The 15,389-nt window shown below is 45.3% G+C and overlaps 1 protein-coding gene across 1 annotated transcript in view; it reads left to right on the forward strand.

The window, feature by feature from the left end:
* Positions 1–15,389, forward strand: part of NPAS3 (neuronal PAS domain protein 3) — a 589,204-nt gene that overhangs the window by 428,215 nt on the left and 145,600 nt on the right. The window contains exon 5 of the mRNA XM_040333134.1: positions 13,837–13,926. Within this exon, the coding sequence (XP_040189068.1) occupies positions 13,837–13,926 (90 nt within the window). The remainder of the gene's footprint in view (positions 1–13,836; positions 13,927–15,389) is intronic.

Genomic DNA, 15,389 nt, shown 5'->3' on the forward strand with positions numbered 1-15,389 from the left:
TTGGTTTGCGCAAAATTTATAGCGTTTACAAAATAGGGGATAGTTTTATTGCATTTTTATTTTTTTATTTTTTTTTACTACTGATGGCGGCAATCAGCGATTTTTTTTGTGACTGCGACATCATGGCGGACACTTCGGACTATTTTGACACATTTTTGGGACCTTTGTAATTTTCACAGCAAAAAATGCATTTAAAATGCATTGTTTACTGTGAAAATGACAGTTGCCGTTTGGGAGTTAACCACAGGGGGCGCTGATGGGGTTATGTGTGACCTCATGTGTGTTTACAACTGTAGAGGGGTGTGGTTGTAGGTGTGACATCATCGATTGTGAATCCCTATAAAAGGTAACACACGATCGATGCGCCGCCACAGTGAAAAACGGGGAAGCTGTGTTTACATACGGCTCTCCCCGTTCTTCAGCTCTGGGGAGCGATCGCGGGACTCCAGCGGCAATCGGGTCCGCGGGTGTCACGGAGCTTTGGACCGGGCCGCGGGCGCACGCTGGACAATAGCACAGCACGTACCTGTACGTGTATGTGCCCAGCCGTGCCATTCAGCCGACTTATATGTGCAGGACCGACTTATATGTGCAGGAGGCGGTCCTTAAGTGGTTAAAGGAACCAATTTAGAAAGTAAAAAACGAACCTTTACAAGCCCTTTAACAGGACATGTGACAGTGCAGCGCATTGCTGTCCTCCTCTCGGTATGGTCGTTTGTGTTCTTCACATCCAGATGATGCACGAGGAGACCATTGTGAGATTGGCTTATTTTACATTTAAATCTTTTACCTTTAATTCACTGTTTCCAACATATAGGAGTTGATTTACAAAAGGCGAATATAGGTTAACTTACTAAAGGCAAATAGACTGTGCATTTTGTAAAGTGCAGTTGCACCAGAGCTTAGTAAATGAGGTAAAGAATCGCTTTGCAAAGAATGCCCAATCACATGCAAGAAAAATTAAAACAAAAAACTGCATTTTTGCTTGCGTGTGATTGGATGATGGGAGTCAGCAGAGCTCCTGCTCATTTACTAAGCATCGGAACAACTGTTCTTGCAGTGTGCAAAGTACACAGTCTATTTCCCTTTAGTAAATCTCCTCCATAGACTCAGCACTTTGCTCCAGACTTAGCAAATGAGGTAAAGCTTCACTTTGCAAAGAATTGCCAATCACATGCAAGGGGGGAAAAAAATGTTTTGCTTGCGCATGATTAGGTGATGGAAATCCCCTCATTTACTAAGCTCTGGAGAAACTGCTCTTGCAAAGTGCACAGTCTATGTGCCTTTAGTAAATAAACCTCATAGGGCCTGATCTAGAAATTTTAGAGGGAAGGAAAGGATCCCTGTTGTCCATCAAACTGCTGACTTAAAAAAATGGACACTTACCTGTCCAGCGCGCCCGCAATGTCGTCAGCCGAGGACGAGCAATCGATGGTCCCACAGCTGCACCCGCCACCATCCTCGGTGAGGGAATCGGGAAGTGAAGCGTTGCGGCTTCACTGCCCGGTTCCCTACTGCACATGTGCAGGAACAGTGTATTTTCCAGGAGACAGCGGGGGGTGCGGGTAGGGGCGTGTCTGCCGCATGAATTGTTCCCGGAAGTGGGTGCAAATACCTATCTGCACCCCCCTCCCCCTGAAAGGTGCCTAATGTGACACCGGAGAGGGGGGGGGTTCCGAAATCGGACGCTCCATTTTTAGATAGAGCTCCGCTTTATGTACACAATGGGGTTTATTTACTAAAGCTGGAACGTGCAAAATCAGGCTCACTTCTGCATAAAAATAATGAGCTTCCAGGTTTTATTACCAAAGCTTAAAGCGGGGGTTCACCCTTAGAGGGCACTTTTCCCCCTTCGCTTCCTGCTCGTTATTACTAGGGGAATCGGCTATTTATTTTAAAATATGTGCAGTACTTACCCGTTTACGAGACGCATCCTCTCCGTCGCTTCCGGGTATGGGCTTCGGGAATGGGCGTTCCTTCTTGATTGACAGGTTTCCGAGAGGCTTCCGACGGTCGCATCCATCGCGTCACGATTTTCCGAAAGAAGCCGAACGTCGGTGCGCAGGCGCAGTATAGAGCCGCACCGACGTTCGGCTTCTTTCGGCTACGAGTGACGCGATGGATGCGACCGTCGGAAGCCTCTCGGAAGAATGTCAATCAAGAAGGAACGCCCGCTCCCGAAGACCATACCCGGAAGCGACGGAAGAAGATGCAGCTCGAAAACGGGTAAGTACTGCACCTATTTTAATACAAATAGCCGATTCCCCTAGACCGAACGAGCAGGAATCTAGGGGAAGAAAAAAAAAAATTTTAGAAATGGGTGAACTCCCGCTTTAACTGAACAAGCTGGGGGTAGACGCTCTTTGGTTTTGTACAGCATACATTCTTTATCACTAGTGAGTATAATATGTGTATCTGGATACTTTTCTAAATTTATCAAACATGTCATCAACAGTCCCTGCATTTAAAATAAATGATGTCTGCCCTGTTTACCGTATAGTTCCGACACCTATTACATTTTTACAGCCAGTGATGTCACCAGGGCGTCCAGTGCGTCCCCTTTACAAAGTACCATGCTCTCTTAGGCCTCGTACACACGACCGAGAAACTCAACAGAATCCATCAAGAAACTTGGTGGGAGAGCTTTTTTGCCGAGGAAACCGGTCGTTTGTACGTTTTTCATCGAGGAAACTGTCGAGGAACTCGATGAGGAAAAAAGAGAACAAGTTCTCTTTTTCCTTAACGGGAGTCTCAATTTCCTCGTCGGGTTGGTTTTCGACGAGAAACACGTTCGTGTGTATGCTTAGAAACCCTCGCATGCTCAGATTAAAGTATGAGACGGGAGTAAAAGTAGCATTTGTAATGGAGATAACACATTTGTCACGCTGTAACAGACTGAAAAGTGCAAATTGTCTCTTACCAAACTTTTACTCAACACACAGTAACATGAGATTAGCAAAAGCAGCCCCAAGGGTTGTGCCAGTGGAATCGAACTTCCCCTGCCATTGTATGTGTTGTACGTCAACGCGTTTGAGAACGACGAGTTTTGGTCTTGACAGTGTGTACGCAAAGCAAGCTTGTCGAGTTCCTCGACAAGCCTAACAAGGAACTCGTTGAGGAAAATGATGTGTCTTTTCCGACGAGTTCCTTGGTCGTGTGTACGAGGCCTGAGATCGTTCTCCATCTGGGATTTTTCTTATCTCACCATGATCAGACCACACCATTGGCACACTATCCCAATTATTCTAGTGAAGTCACATGTAGTTTAGTGTAATAGCTGTTGCCCAGGTACTATATTCATTAGGAAATAAAGGGATGATTGACAATGTTTTTTCCTTCGAAATAAATATTTAACTGTCCTCTTTCACGGCAGTTGAGTTTTTGCTCAGGCTATAGCATTAATGAGGAATGCTTCAATTCCTTAAATCTTCCTGTTGTTCTTTGGTGTTGTCATTGCTCTTTTTCATAGTATTAGAGATGTAATGACAAATCATACCACAAAGGAGAAAGGCCTGCTGTGCGGGTGATTTTCACTAAGAGTCCATTTAGTGGATCCACTACTGTCTTCCTTTCATCTCCCCTGTGCCAGACTAATCTCAGGGACACGAAAGCTTTGCCCAACCTCCGCCCATGTCACAAAATGATTTAATTATAAAGGCAGACAGACCCCAGTGTCCCCCCGGCTGTACGGGCGCACAAATAAGCGTGCAATCAAAATCAGCAATTACCTCCGGAATTTAGTGTAAACAGACCTATAATCAGACAACAAACAGAGCTGTTTAGCATTCCTCCTGCACTGCACCGTGTGCGGGGCAATTTCCCTTTATTTATCTTCAGCTGCTCGGCAAAAAAAAAAAAAAAACGAGCAAGGGCATCCATGCAATTAGCATAATTACTGCACATAAAGCGGATCCTGAGTGGATTCTCTCCTGAGCCTCCTCGCCCTCTGCTCCAAACTGCCCTTACCCCCCTCTGTTCTAACCTCCTCACCCACTCTGGCATGGACACTAGGGAGCATCTCTTGGAGGAGTGAAGTTTAATATAAGAGCGGCTAGGAAAAAAAATCGACTTTAATGAAGTACTGGAGCAAGGCAATAGGACATAGAATGGTAAACAGTTAAAACTTATCGAATGCGTTCTAAAAATGAAGAGACAAAGGGCTATAACTATAGCACACCATGCGAATGCTTGCGGGCCCAGAGGCACAGTGGCCCGGCCTTGCACTGCCCAGCTTCACGAGGATTCATGCAAGCTGCGATAACCTTTGGCAAATCATTTTCAGTAAAATGAACATCTATAGAATTCAGGGAACTCTAGTTGATTGCTGTGAAAGAAATGTTTTAAAATGGCATTGTCATTAAAGTTTGGAGAGCTGCGAGCTTCAATAATTATATGTATTAGGGACCTTGATATGTATAATTATTCCTCTGCGGGATCAGGTCTCTAGGGTAAACATCTCCTCCTTTATATAGATGATGCCAACCTGTCCTCTTTCTGCCTCTCCTTAGGCCCCGTACACACGACCAGTTTCCTCGGCAGAATTCAGCTTCCGACCGAGTTTCTGGCTGAATTCTGCCGAGAAACCCGGCCGTGTGTACAATTTCGCCGAGGAAGCCGACGAGGAGCTCGACGAGGAAATAGAGAACATGTTCTCTATTTCCTCGTTGTTCTATGGGAGCTCTCGGCCCGCCGAGCTCCTCGGCGGCTTCAGGGCTGAGCTGGCCGAGGAACTTGATGTGTTTGGCACGTCGAGTTCCTCGGCCGTGTGTACGGGGCCTTAGACTATAGCTCCCTATCCAAAGGCACAGTTCCTATTCTTTTCTGCTCCCAGTAACAATAAAACACATTGCTGACTTCTCCTTCTGAATATACTGGGATTCCTGAATGTCTTGACGATCCCATGGTTCCAATACTTAGTTACTGATGGGGGCATTACTAGGACTGTGAACGGCGTTGGGCACCCAGAAGAGGGAAATGAAGAGGTGCATGGCAGTTATTTGTAGCAAATTGTGGATGTGGCAAAATTGCAATTAAGAGGGGCCTAAAAATTGAGCCTTCTCACTATGTACATAGAAAACGCATGCCTTAGTCCTTGCACCCTTAAAATGTAACTACTGTGCCGCAAGCGAGAGTCTAAAGCCTGGTACATTGAGGCCTCGTACACACAACCGTTTTCCTCGACAGAATCCATCAAGAAACTTGGTGGCAGAGCTTTTTTGCAGAGGAAACCGGTCGTGTGTATGTTTTTCATTGAGAAAACTGTCGAGGAACTCGACGAGAAAAAAAGAAAACAAGTTCTCTTTCCTCGTCGGGAGTCTCAATTTCCTCGTTGTGTTCTGGTTTTCGACAAGAAACACGTTTGTGTGTATGCTTAGAAACCCGCGCATGCTCAGAATAAAGTATGAGACGGGAGCGCACCTTTGGTAAAAGTAGCGTTTGTAATGGAGATAGCACATTCGTCATGCTGTAACAGACTGAAAAGCATGAATCGTCTCTTACCAAACTTTTACTTAACACGCAGTAACATGAGATTAGCAAAAGCAGGGCAAAGGGTTGTGCCAGTGGAATCAAACTTCCCCTGATGTCGTATGTGTTGTACGTCACTGCGTTTGAGAACGACGAGATTTGGTCAAGACAGTGTGTACGCAAAGAACAAGGAACTCATCGAGGAAGACGATGTGTCTTTTCCGAAGAGTTCCTCGGTCGTGTGTACGAGGCCTTACAGTTTTTTTCTTCTCTCAAATCAGCAGGTTGAACGAATAAAAACTGACAGCTGTACTAACGATCCAATATCAGTACAGTGATCTCCTCCACTGAGCTGTTGTGTTCTGACAGGGGATGCCCCCCCCCCCCCCCCAGAAAACTCAGATTAGCAGTCTCCGTCATTGGCTGAGAGCACTGATTGGGAGTCGGTCAGCTGTTGGTTTTCCAGTATGCTCGTCCAACAGAAGCCAGCCAACTGGCCAGCTTCTGTCGGATCGATTGGCATACACAATGGCCGAAAGTCGGATGTTTTTTTATTAATCCGGCTGATGTCTCCCCACATTCGGCCCGTGTATACTAGACATAACAGACAGTAGAGATCTCAGCACAATCATTTGTAAAAAAAAATTATACTCTTCCATTGCATATGCATTTCTGCGCACGGCCTACCTTGAAGAAGAACTATATTAATATATTCAGTGACCACTTGGCAATCAGAAACTGTTGTTATAGCATAAAGAGTGCAGGGGCCAGGAGTATATGGCCTAGTTCACATCTGGGAAACTTGTAATCAGGGATTCCGGATCACATTAAACAAGAGCCAAAATGCGCAACACATGTTTGGGTGGCATTTATTGTTAATGGCACCCCAAATGTGCTAAAGAAATGGGCTTTTGCAACAAAACCTGCAAAAATGCACTATTCTAAAATATGCTCTGCTTAAAGAAAGGGTACAGGAGCTATTTTTGCATGTTTTTGGTGCAGAGGGTGGCCCATTTAAGTAAATGGTGTTGCTCCAAAAACGCACAAAAAAGCATGAAAAAACTCTCCTACATTGCTCAGATATGAATAGAGCCTCAGGGTCTAGTGGTCAGCAGTATGAAATGTAAAACATGCTGTATATAATGCATAACTGAAAAGTGGATAACTCACTGGATGCAGGACTCGAAGGTTGGGAGTGCATATCACTGAAAGTGCAGAGGTCAGTTACACACAGAATATAGAGATCAGGAGTGTGTTCTGCACAGAGTGCAGGGGCCAGGAGTGTTTAATGCACATATTGCAGGTGTCAGAAATGCATAATGTTGAGTGCATAGTTCAGGAGAGCGTCATAAAGGAAGTACAGGGAGCAGAAGTGAGTAAAACACAGACTGCAGGGGTCAGGAGTGTATACCACATAGGGAGTAGGAGTGAGTAAAACACAGACTGCAGGGGTCAGGATTGTATACCACATAGGGAGTAGGAGTGAGTAAAACACAGACTGCAGGGGTCAGGATTGTATACCACATAGGGAGTAGGAGTGAGTAAAACACAGACTGCAGGGGTCAGGCGTGTATACCACATAGGGAGTAGGAGTGAGTAAAACACAGACTGCAGGGGTCAGGCGTGTATACCACATAGGGAGTAGGAGTGAGTAAAACACAGACTGCAGGGGTCAGGAGTGTATACCACATAGGGAGTAGGAGTGAGTAAAACACAGACTGCAGGGGTCAGGAGTGTATACCACATAGGGAGTAGGAGTGAGTAAAACACAGACTGCAGGGGTCAGGTGTGTATACCACATAGGGAGTAGGAGTGAGTAAAACACAGACTGCAGGGGTCAGGAGTGTATACCACATAGGGAGAAGGAGTGAGTAAAACACAGACTGCAGGGGTCAGGAGTGTATACCACATAGGGAGAAGGAGTGAGTAAAACACAGACTGCAGGGGTCAGGAGAGTGTAAAGCACACAGTGCAAGTGTCAGGGTTACATAATGCATTTTCATTTTTTCATACGCTTGCGCATGTTGTGCGTTTGTGAGTATATCATTTGTTATCTATATTTAATTAATTTAATGCGCTAGGTCGGTACACCTCCTCTTTGTTATTCTTTTCTAGCAAATGAAAGGATACACACATTCCTGAGGGGGCAGCAAGACGCTTTGCCCTTTACCTGTAAGCCAGTCAAGTGAAGAGTTCATCAATTTCCTTAAGCGCCACACTGAAGCTCAGGAGGTTATTCTCTGTTAGGGAGTGCAGGGGCAGGGGTAACTAATGCTCAAGGTGCAGTGGTTAGGAGAATTTAATGCATAGCTCTGTACAACCCCAAATTACCACCCTCCTTTTGGCTCTAATCAGGTGCTTCAAAAACACCCTCCGCCACTGTTAAGCCTCGTACACACGACCGAGGAACTCAACGGGCGAAACACATCGTTTTCCTCTCCGAGTTCCTTGTTAGGTTGTCGAGGAACTCGACAAGCCAATTTTCTCCATTCCCGTCAAGGAAATAGAGAACTTGCTCTCTTTTTGGCTCGTCGAGTTTCTCGACAGTTTCCTCGACGAAAATGTACACACGACCGGTTTCCTCGGCAAAAAAATATCTCCCAGCAAGTTTCTCGGCCGTGTGTACAAGGCCTAAGGGGGCCGGGCGCCTGAATAGGGGGTGTCAGCGGCGGCCATGGATAAATTCATACAACGCATGAATCTATCCATTGATCTTAGAGGGGGGTGGCTGGAGAGAGTGGGTGGCGCTGTGCGCCCTTATGGACGCACCACCACAGGTTTCCAATCAGGTATAGAAACAGCCAGGCAACTAGGATTTTTTTAAGGAATAGTTCAGTAATGACAGCCTGCGTTTTCCTCTAGTACAGGTTTCATATGAGGGTAACCGTCCATGGAAGAATTTGTGGCTGTAGAATGGTCACTATGTCATTTTTGTTTTGGTATGGGTACTGTTATCTGATCATTTCCATATGCTAAGTGTGGCTGCATTGCATACACGTATTTGTTTGTAATAAGGATGCAGTATCTTTAAGCCATAACTGTAATTGTATTTTTCACAAAAAAAAAACATAGGGCCTGGGATGGCAGCATTGAAGATGATGATAGAAGCCTTTTGCTGTTATCATACCAGAATATAACCCTGCAGCTCGACTGCGCAGAAACACAGCCATACATGGCGGGCGGTGACAACATGCTACCTTCATTGTAGCCGCACTGTTCCTGCACTCTTATAACATTGTTTTTTTTATATATATATATATATTTTTTTTTCACAGTGTTGATTTTTATCAGGAGTGAAAAAAAAATTGCCAAACAGCTTCTTGCCCCCCCATGCTGCCCCTTCTTCCAGTCCGCAGATAGATTAAGGCAGCCGCTCCCCCTGTCTGCTGCTTACCTACACATTACTGGTCAGTACAGCCACCCAAGGTGACTGTTATCACTTAATTAAATCCTTGCACGCTGAGATGAAAAAACAACAGTGCTCATTCATTCATAACCTGAGGAGAGAGGCCTGTCCTCCCTCCCTCTCTCTGCCTTATTCCTCCATTCCCTCCCTCCATTTCTGCCTATCCCTTGCCAATTCTCTTTCTACCTCTTATTTCAATCTGGCAGGGAACCCTCTGCAAGCTTTTAGTTCTGAAGAGATCATGTGGCATCTCTGGTCTCTTTCTTTCCAAGTTCTGATCTGCTTTGCTCGCCTCTGTCTGCACATTGTTTTTTCTTCCGCCTTTACTATTTCCTTTTATGCTTATTTTCTAATTATATTGGTTAGTCTCTTCTTGCTATTGAGCTTCTTCTTTTTTTTTTTTTATCTAAATTTCTCTTCCTTGTTGATCTTTCCCTTTTCTGGAGTCCTTTAGGGTTGAGAGTTTTGATATTTTCTCTGTTCATCTTTCAAAACAAGTTCCCATTTTGAACTTTTCAGTATAAACCTTTGTAAATCAATTATTAACTGGCTTGTAATGCATGTTTATATTTACCTCCAAGACATAAACAGGCATGCACCTTGTTATACCTGTAACAGGTGCAGTAAGACATCAGAGAAGCTTCACAGCAGCCACTAGGGGGCACATGCATCCTCTTTTTCATCACTTGAGCACTGCGTTGTGCTGAAGCCTCGTACACACGACCGAGAAACTCGACGGGCCAAACACATCGTTTTGCTCGTCGAGTTCCTTGTTAGGCTGTCGAGGATCTCGGCGAGCCAAATTTCCCCATTCCCGTTGAGGAAAAAGAAGACATGCTCTCTTTTTGGCTCGACGAGATCCTCGACAGTTTTCTTGTCAAAAAATGTACACACGACCGGTTTCCTCTGCCTCGGTCTTTCTTGCTGTTTGGATCCTGGGTAAAGCGCTTTATGATAATTAGCAAAATTAAAAACACTGAACACTAGAATATGTTTCCAAAGGTGCCTTTTATTTCTTACCTAAGTATTCTGGGGCAGATCCACAAAGCGAGTACGCCGGCGTATCTACTGATACGCCGGCGTACTTTCAAATTTCCTGCGTCGTATCTTTGTTTTGAATCCTCAAAACAAGATACGACGGCATCTGGGTTAGATCCGACAGGCGTACATCTTCGTACGCCTTCGGATCGTAGATGCAATTCTTCGGCGTCCACTGGGTGGCGTTCCCGTCGTAATCCGTGTCGAGTATGCAAATGAGCTATTTCCGACAATCCACGAACGTACGAGCAGCCGTCGCATTCTTTTACGTCGTCTCTAGTCGGCTTTTTCCGGCGTATAGTTAAACCTGCTATGTTAAGTATGGCCGTCGTTCCGCGTTCAATTTTAAAAAAAAAATTTCGTTTGCGTAAGTCATCAGTGAATCGGGATGGACGTAATTTACGTCCACGTCAAAACCAATGACGTCCTTGCGACGTCATTTAGCGCAATGCACGGCGGGAAATTTAGGGATGGCGCATGCGCAGTTCGTTCGGCGCGGGGATGCGCTTCATTTAAATGAAACACGCCCCCCTACTCGCCGATTTGAATTAGGCGCCGTTACGCCGCAAGAGATACACTACGGCGCCGTAACTTACGGCGCAAATTCTTCCAGGATTCAAAACAAAAAAAGTAAGTTACGGCGGGCGTAGCGTATCTCAGATACGCTGCGCCGGGGCAGATCTTTATGAATCTGTACCTCTGACTTTAGCTCCTAACGTTAACCAATCAGTAACTCGATCGCCATAGAATCGTGTCAGAATTCTTGTTGATAACCTGTATAGGTACGGTAGCGGTCCTTTTGTGAGGACAAGTGTTTGATACCCCCATCAAACTTGAGAGGTAGAATCATGCATTTATTTGAAATATCTACTGTATGTTGCTCATTCTTTGTTTTGGTAGTTTTATAATCCAGCTTTTCATTGTCTCTAGGATGATCTTTGGGGTGCAACATAATTATCATTAAAAATCTGCGAATGAGCAGTTATATGTAAGCCATACAGAATAGTGCAAAGGGGTTGTTTCTAAACACTGATAGCCAGATTCAGATACAAGAGTGTATCTGTCGGCGGGCGTAACGTATCTCATACACATTACGCCGCCGTAAATTAGGGCGCAAGTTCCGTATTCAGAAAGAACTTGCGCCCTAAGTTACGGCGACGTAGCATATGTGGTCCGGCGTAAGCCCACCTAATTCAAATGTGGATGATGTGGGCGTGTTTTGTTTAAATTTTGTGTGACCCCATGTATTTGACGTTTTTTACGAACGGCGCATGCGCCGTTCGTGAAATAATCCCAGTGCGCATGCGTCGGATAGAATGCCTAAGATACGTCGAACACTGCCTACGACGTGAACGTAACTTACGCACAGCCCTATTCGCGTACGACTTACGCAAACGACGTAAAAAGATAGGCCTGTTCCGACGTCCATACCTTGCATGGGCTGCTCCACCTAGGGAGCAGCTTTATCTTTACGCCGGCGTATCTCTAACGTAAACGGCGTAACTAATTGCGACGGGCGCACGTACGTTCGTGAATCGGCGTATCTTGCTCATTTGCATATTCGACGCTGCAAACAACGGAAGCGCCACCTAGTGGCCAGCGTAAATATACACCCTAAGATACGACGGCGTAGGAGACTTACGCCGCTCGTATCTTAGCCTAATTTAAGCGTATCTGGTTTCCAGAATACTCTTACATTTACGACGGCGTAGATTCAGAGTTACGACGGCGTATCTACTTATACGCCGCCGTAACTCTCTGTAAATCTAGCTATAGATCACAATGCTTGCGAGGCAAGTGAGAAGTAGGCTGTTTTCAAGCAATCTAATAAACCTAGATCAGGGGTCTCCAACTGGTGGCCTTCCAGCTGTTGCGAAACTACAAGTCCCATGAGGCATTGCAAGGCTGACAGTTATGCCCTGTACACACGGTCGGTTCATCCGATGAAAACGGACTGATGGATTTTTTCATCAGATATCCGATAAAGTTGACTTTCATCAGTCGTGCCTACACACCATCGGTTAAAAAAAACTATCCCGGTGACGTAAAACACAACGACGTGCTGAGAAAAATGAAGTTCAATGCTTCCGAGCATGCGTCGACTTGATTCTGAGCATGCGTGGATTTTTAACCGATGGACGTGCCCACAGACGATCGTTTTTTTCTATAGTTTTTTTTAACCAGATAATTTTAAAACAAGTTCCTAGTTTTTTAAACAATGGATAAAAAACCGATGGGGTCCACACATGATCGGTTCGTATGATGAAATCATCAGACAAACCGATCGTGTGTACGCGGTATTACAAGCATGACACCCACAGGCATAATGGGACTTATGGGTAGTTTTGCAACAGCTGGAGGGCCACCAGTTTGAGACCCCTGACCTAGATGGAGGGACCATTAATATATTAATATAGACATGAACTCAAAAAGTGAAGATTTTATGTTATAGGGAACATTTGAAAGTGTTAATTGTGCCTAAACAGTACTCTGAAGATTTACCTTTGTCTTGAACTTCTCCTGGAAAGAAACATTCTACTTCCTGGTATGTGACTGTGTCTAGGCACTCTTGTGTCTACAGCCTCATAGGTGTATATCTGCAGTGTGAGATCTAAGCCACTGCTGCCTCTGACATCACTACTGTTCTCCTATCTGGAGGCTCTGACGTTTTCTCCAGCTTTTAGCAAGAGGGTAATTAAAAAAAGCCATATAGCAGTAATGTTTAGTAGGGGTTTTGCAATGGCAGATGCGGTATCTCTTACTACTCTACTTTGAAGCCCAGCTCCCATGCAGTGGGGCATCCCACACTGCACGGGTCAACTCCTCATTTTGTCTAGGGGTGAGGAGAAAGATTCTACAGGAAAAGAGTGCTCCACCGCGGTCCAGCAGTTTACTGTTCCTGGTCTATATGGAGCCTGCTCTGGGCTTGATGACGTCAGGAACAGTCTACAATTCTAGACCGCTGGAGTGCGGGGGTGCCGGACCAGTCTTGTGCTGGGAGGATTAAGCAGGGCTGATCCGCCCTATAGGCTCACTATGCAAGCCGCTTAGGGCCCCGCAAAGCTGTGGAGGGCCCCCCAAATTACTAGAGGCCCCCCCTGGTGAGAAGTAATTTTCGGCCCCTCACCCCGTTTCTTAACTTGCTGGCTGCATGGGAGAAGAGGTAAGAAGTCAGCACCCCCCGCTTCTCACTTTAATGTAAGATGGCATCTCCGGCAACAGAACCCCCACTTCTCAACTTTAATATTTAATGTGACATGTCACTGTCGGCAGCGCCCACCCCCTTCTCAACTTTAATTGTGACATGTCATTTCGCTTAGGGCCCCAGGGAGGTCAGGATCGGCACTGGGATTTGGTCAGTAAATCTCCTTTCTCCTCTACCCTGGACAAAAACCAGCAGTTAATCCAAGCTTTGAGGGCACAGGCAAGGGAAACCGTTTTTTCCGCCCGGGGTCGGGCTTTAAGACAAATTAATTTGCTTTAATGGAAATGAAAGATGGAATATTTTTGTATTGTGCACATTATTCCCAAATTACTATAATGTAATAACCAATAACCATCTTTTTTATGAGTTCCTTTTGTTTGAAGTCCAGAGCCGTTGATGATGTGAAGGAGAAGCAGCTATGGTCATGTCCTCCCCTGTATATCGGTGTGCAGATTGTGCTCCCTCTACTGACTGTGTTGAGAACTGTCTAGAATGCCACATTTTACCAATACAAGAATGAAGTGTGAACTGTCTGTATGTGTTTCTGCTTTTCCCGCTGCCCGCATTCCCCATACTGTGCCCCTGTCTTATTTCCTTGTTGTAGTTCTCTTTGTTCACAATTCCTCTGTTATTTCTATTGTCTCGTTGTTTGCACTTGGCTGTCTCCTGTTCTCCTCCCTGTCTCTCTGTTTGTGACTGTCTCTTGTTCTTTTCCCTGCAGTCTCTGGACGGCTTTGTATTTGCACTAAATCAAGAAGGAAAATTTTTGTACATTTCGGAGACTGTGTCCATCTACCTTGGCTTGTCTCAGGTGAGTGTCGCTCATCTGTTCATCACTATAAAAAAGCCACTAATCCTGTTTTAAACTGGTTACATGGGAGCTGCCTCGTGAAAAGAGGACAACATTTGGAAATGTCAGCCAATCAAGTTTTATCTTTTAAAGCACAACTCCAGAAATTATCTTTTTTTAAGCATGCATTAGTCAAGCTTGGTTTCATCTAATTCTTCATATCTCACATCTAGAGGGATGCTGGGGATGCAGAAATTCACTGTAGTTGTCTGTGTAACCAGGGCCGCTGTTAGAAATCATGGGGCCCCATACAGCCTACCTGACGAGAGGGGGAGAAACCTGGGTGAGAGACACGGAGGGCATTGTTCTTCACCAATCCTCCTGCTGTCCGGGCCCCTCTGTGTGTCGGGACCCCCTACAGGAGGGCTGGTGGTCCCCCCTATCAGCAGCCCTGTGTGTAACATACAACCAGTGCTGGTCTCTTCTGAGTGCTGCTCGAGCCCCTTTCGTTCTGTATACTGAACACAGGCAGTCACTCACGCAGCACCTCCGCCATTCATTTCAGTGAATTCAAGGTGATCTCTGACCGTATGAGGCAGAGAAATGGGCAGATGATGCCATTATCTTTGCCACATCCAATCAGAGTACACCTTGTATTCATTGAAAAAATACAAGCTGTTATCTGAATGGTGGAGGTACTGAGCAAGTGACTTCCTGTATTCAGTATAAAAATGGAAAGTCACTTGAGAAACACCTGGACGAGACCAGCACTAAGGCCCCTTTCACACTGGGGCATTTTTCGAGTGTTATTAGAGCGAAATTGGAGCGTTATTGGAGCGAAGCCTCATCTGCAATCCCAGTGTGCTGGTAAAGCACCGCTAAGACCCTAAAGTTTTAGGGCGTTTTTGCAGTGCCTCAGTGTGAAAGGGTAAGGTGTTTTTACAGCGCTTTCAATTAATTTCAATGGAGAGGGGCGTTTTTTTTTGCACCCAAACGCTGCTCCAAAGATGCTGCTTGCAGGACTTTTCTATACTCCCCGGCAGTGCAACGCCTCAGTGTGAAAGGGTAAGGCGTTTTTACAGCGCTTTTATTTCATTTCAATGGAGAGGGGCATTTTTGGAGCGTTTTTTTTTCAGCGCCCAAAAGCTGCTCCAAAGATGCTGCTTGCAGGACTGGGTGTGAAAGGGTCCATTGAGATGCATGGAGAGCGTTTTATGAGCGTTTTAATAGCGCTATTTTTAACGCTAAAACGCTTCAGTGTGAGAGGGGTCTAACTGTATAGCACAGGCTACTACAGCATCTGCATCCCCAGCTGCCCTTCCGGAAGTAAACTATGATGAATTAGATGTAACCAAGCTGGACCAATGTTAGTTTAAAAAATAAATAATACCTGGTGTTCAGCTTTTGAATCAAAGAAAGAATTCTGGTCGCTGTACAAAATGGCTCCATATTTGATTCAGCTTCTTTGCTCCAAAATGTTTACT

Source organism: Rana temporaria, chromosome 13, assembly GCF_905171775.1.
Source record: "Rana temporaria chromosome 13, aRanTem1.1, whole genome shotgun sequence".
In the NCBI taxonomy this organism is placed as follows: Eukaryota; Metazoa; Chordata; class Amphibia; order Anura; family Ranidae; genus Rana; species Rana temporaria.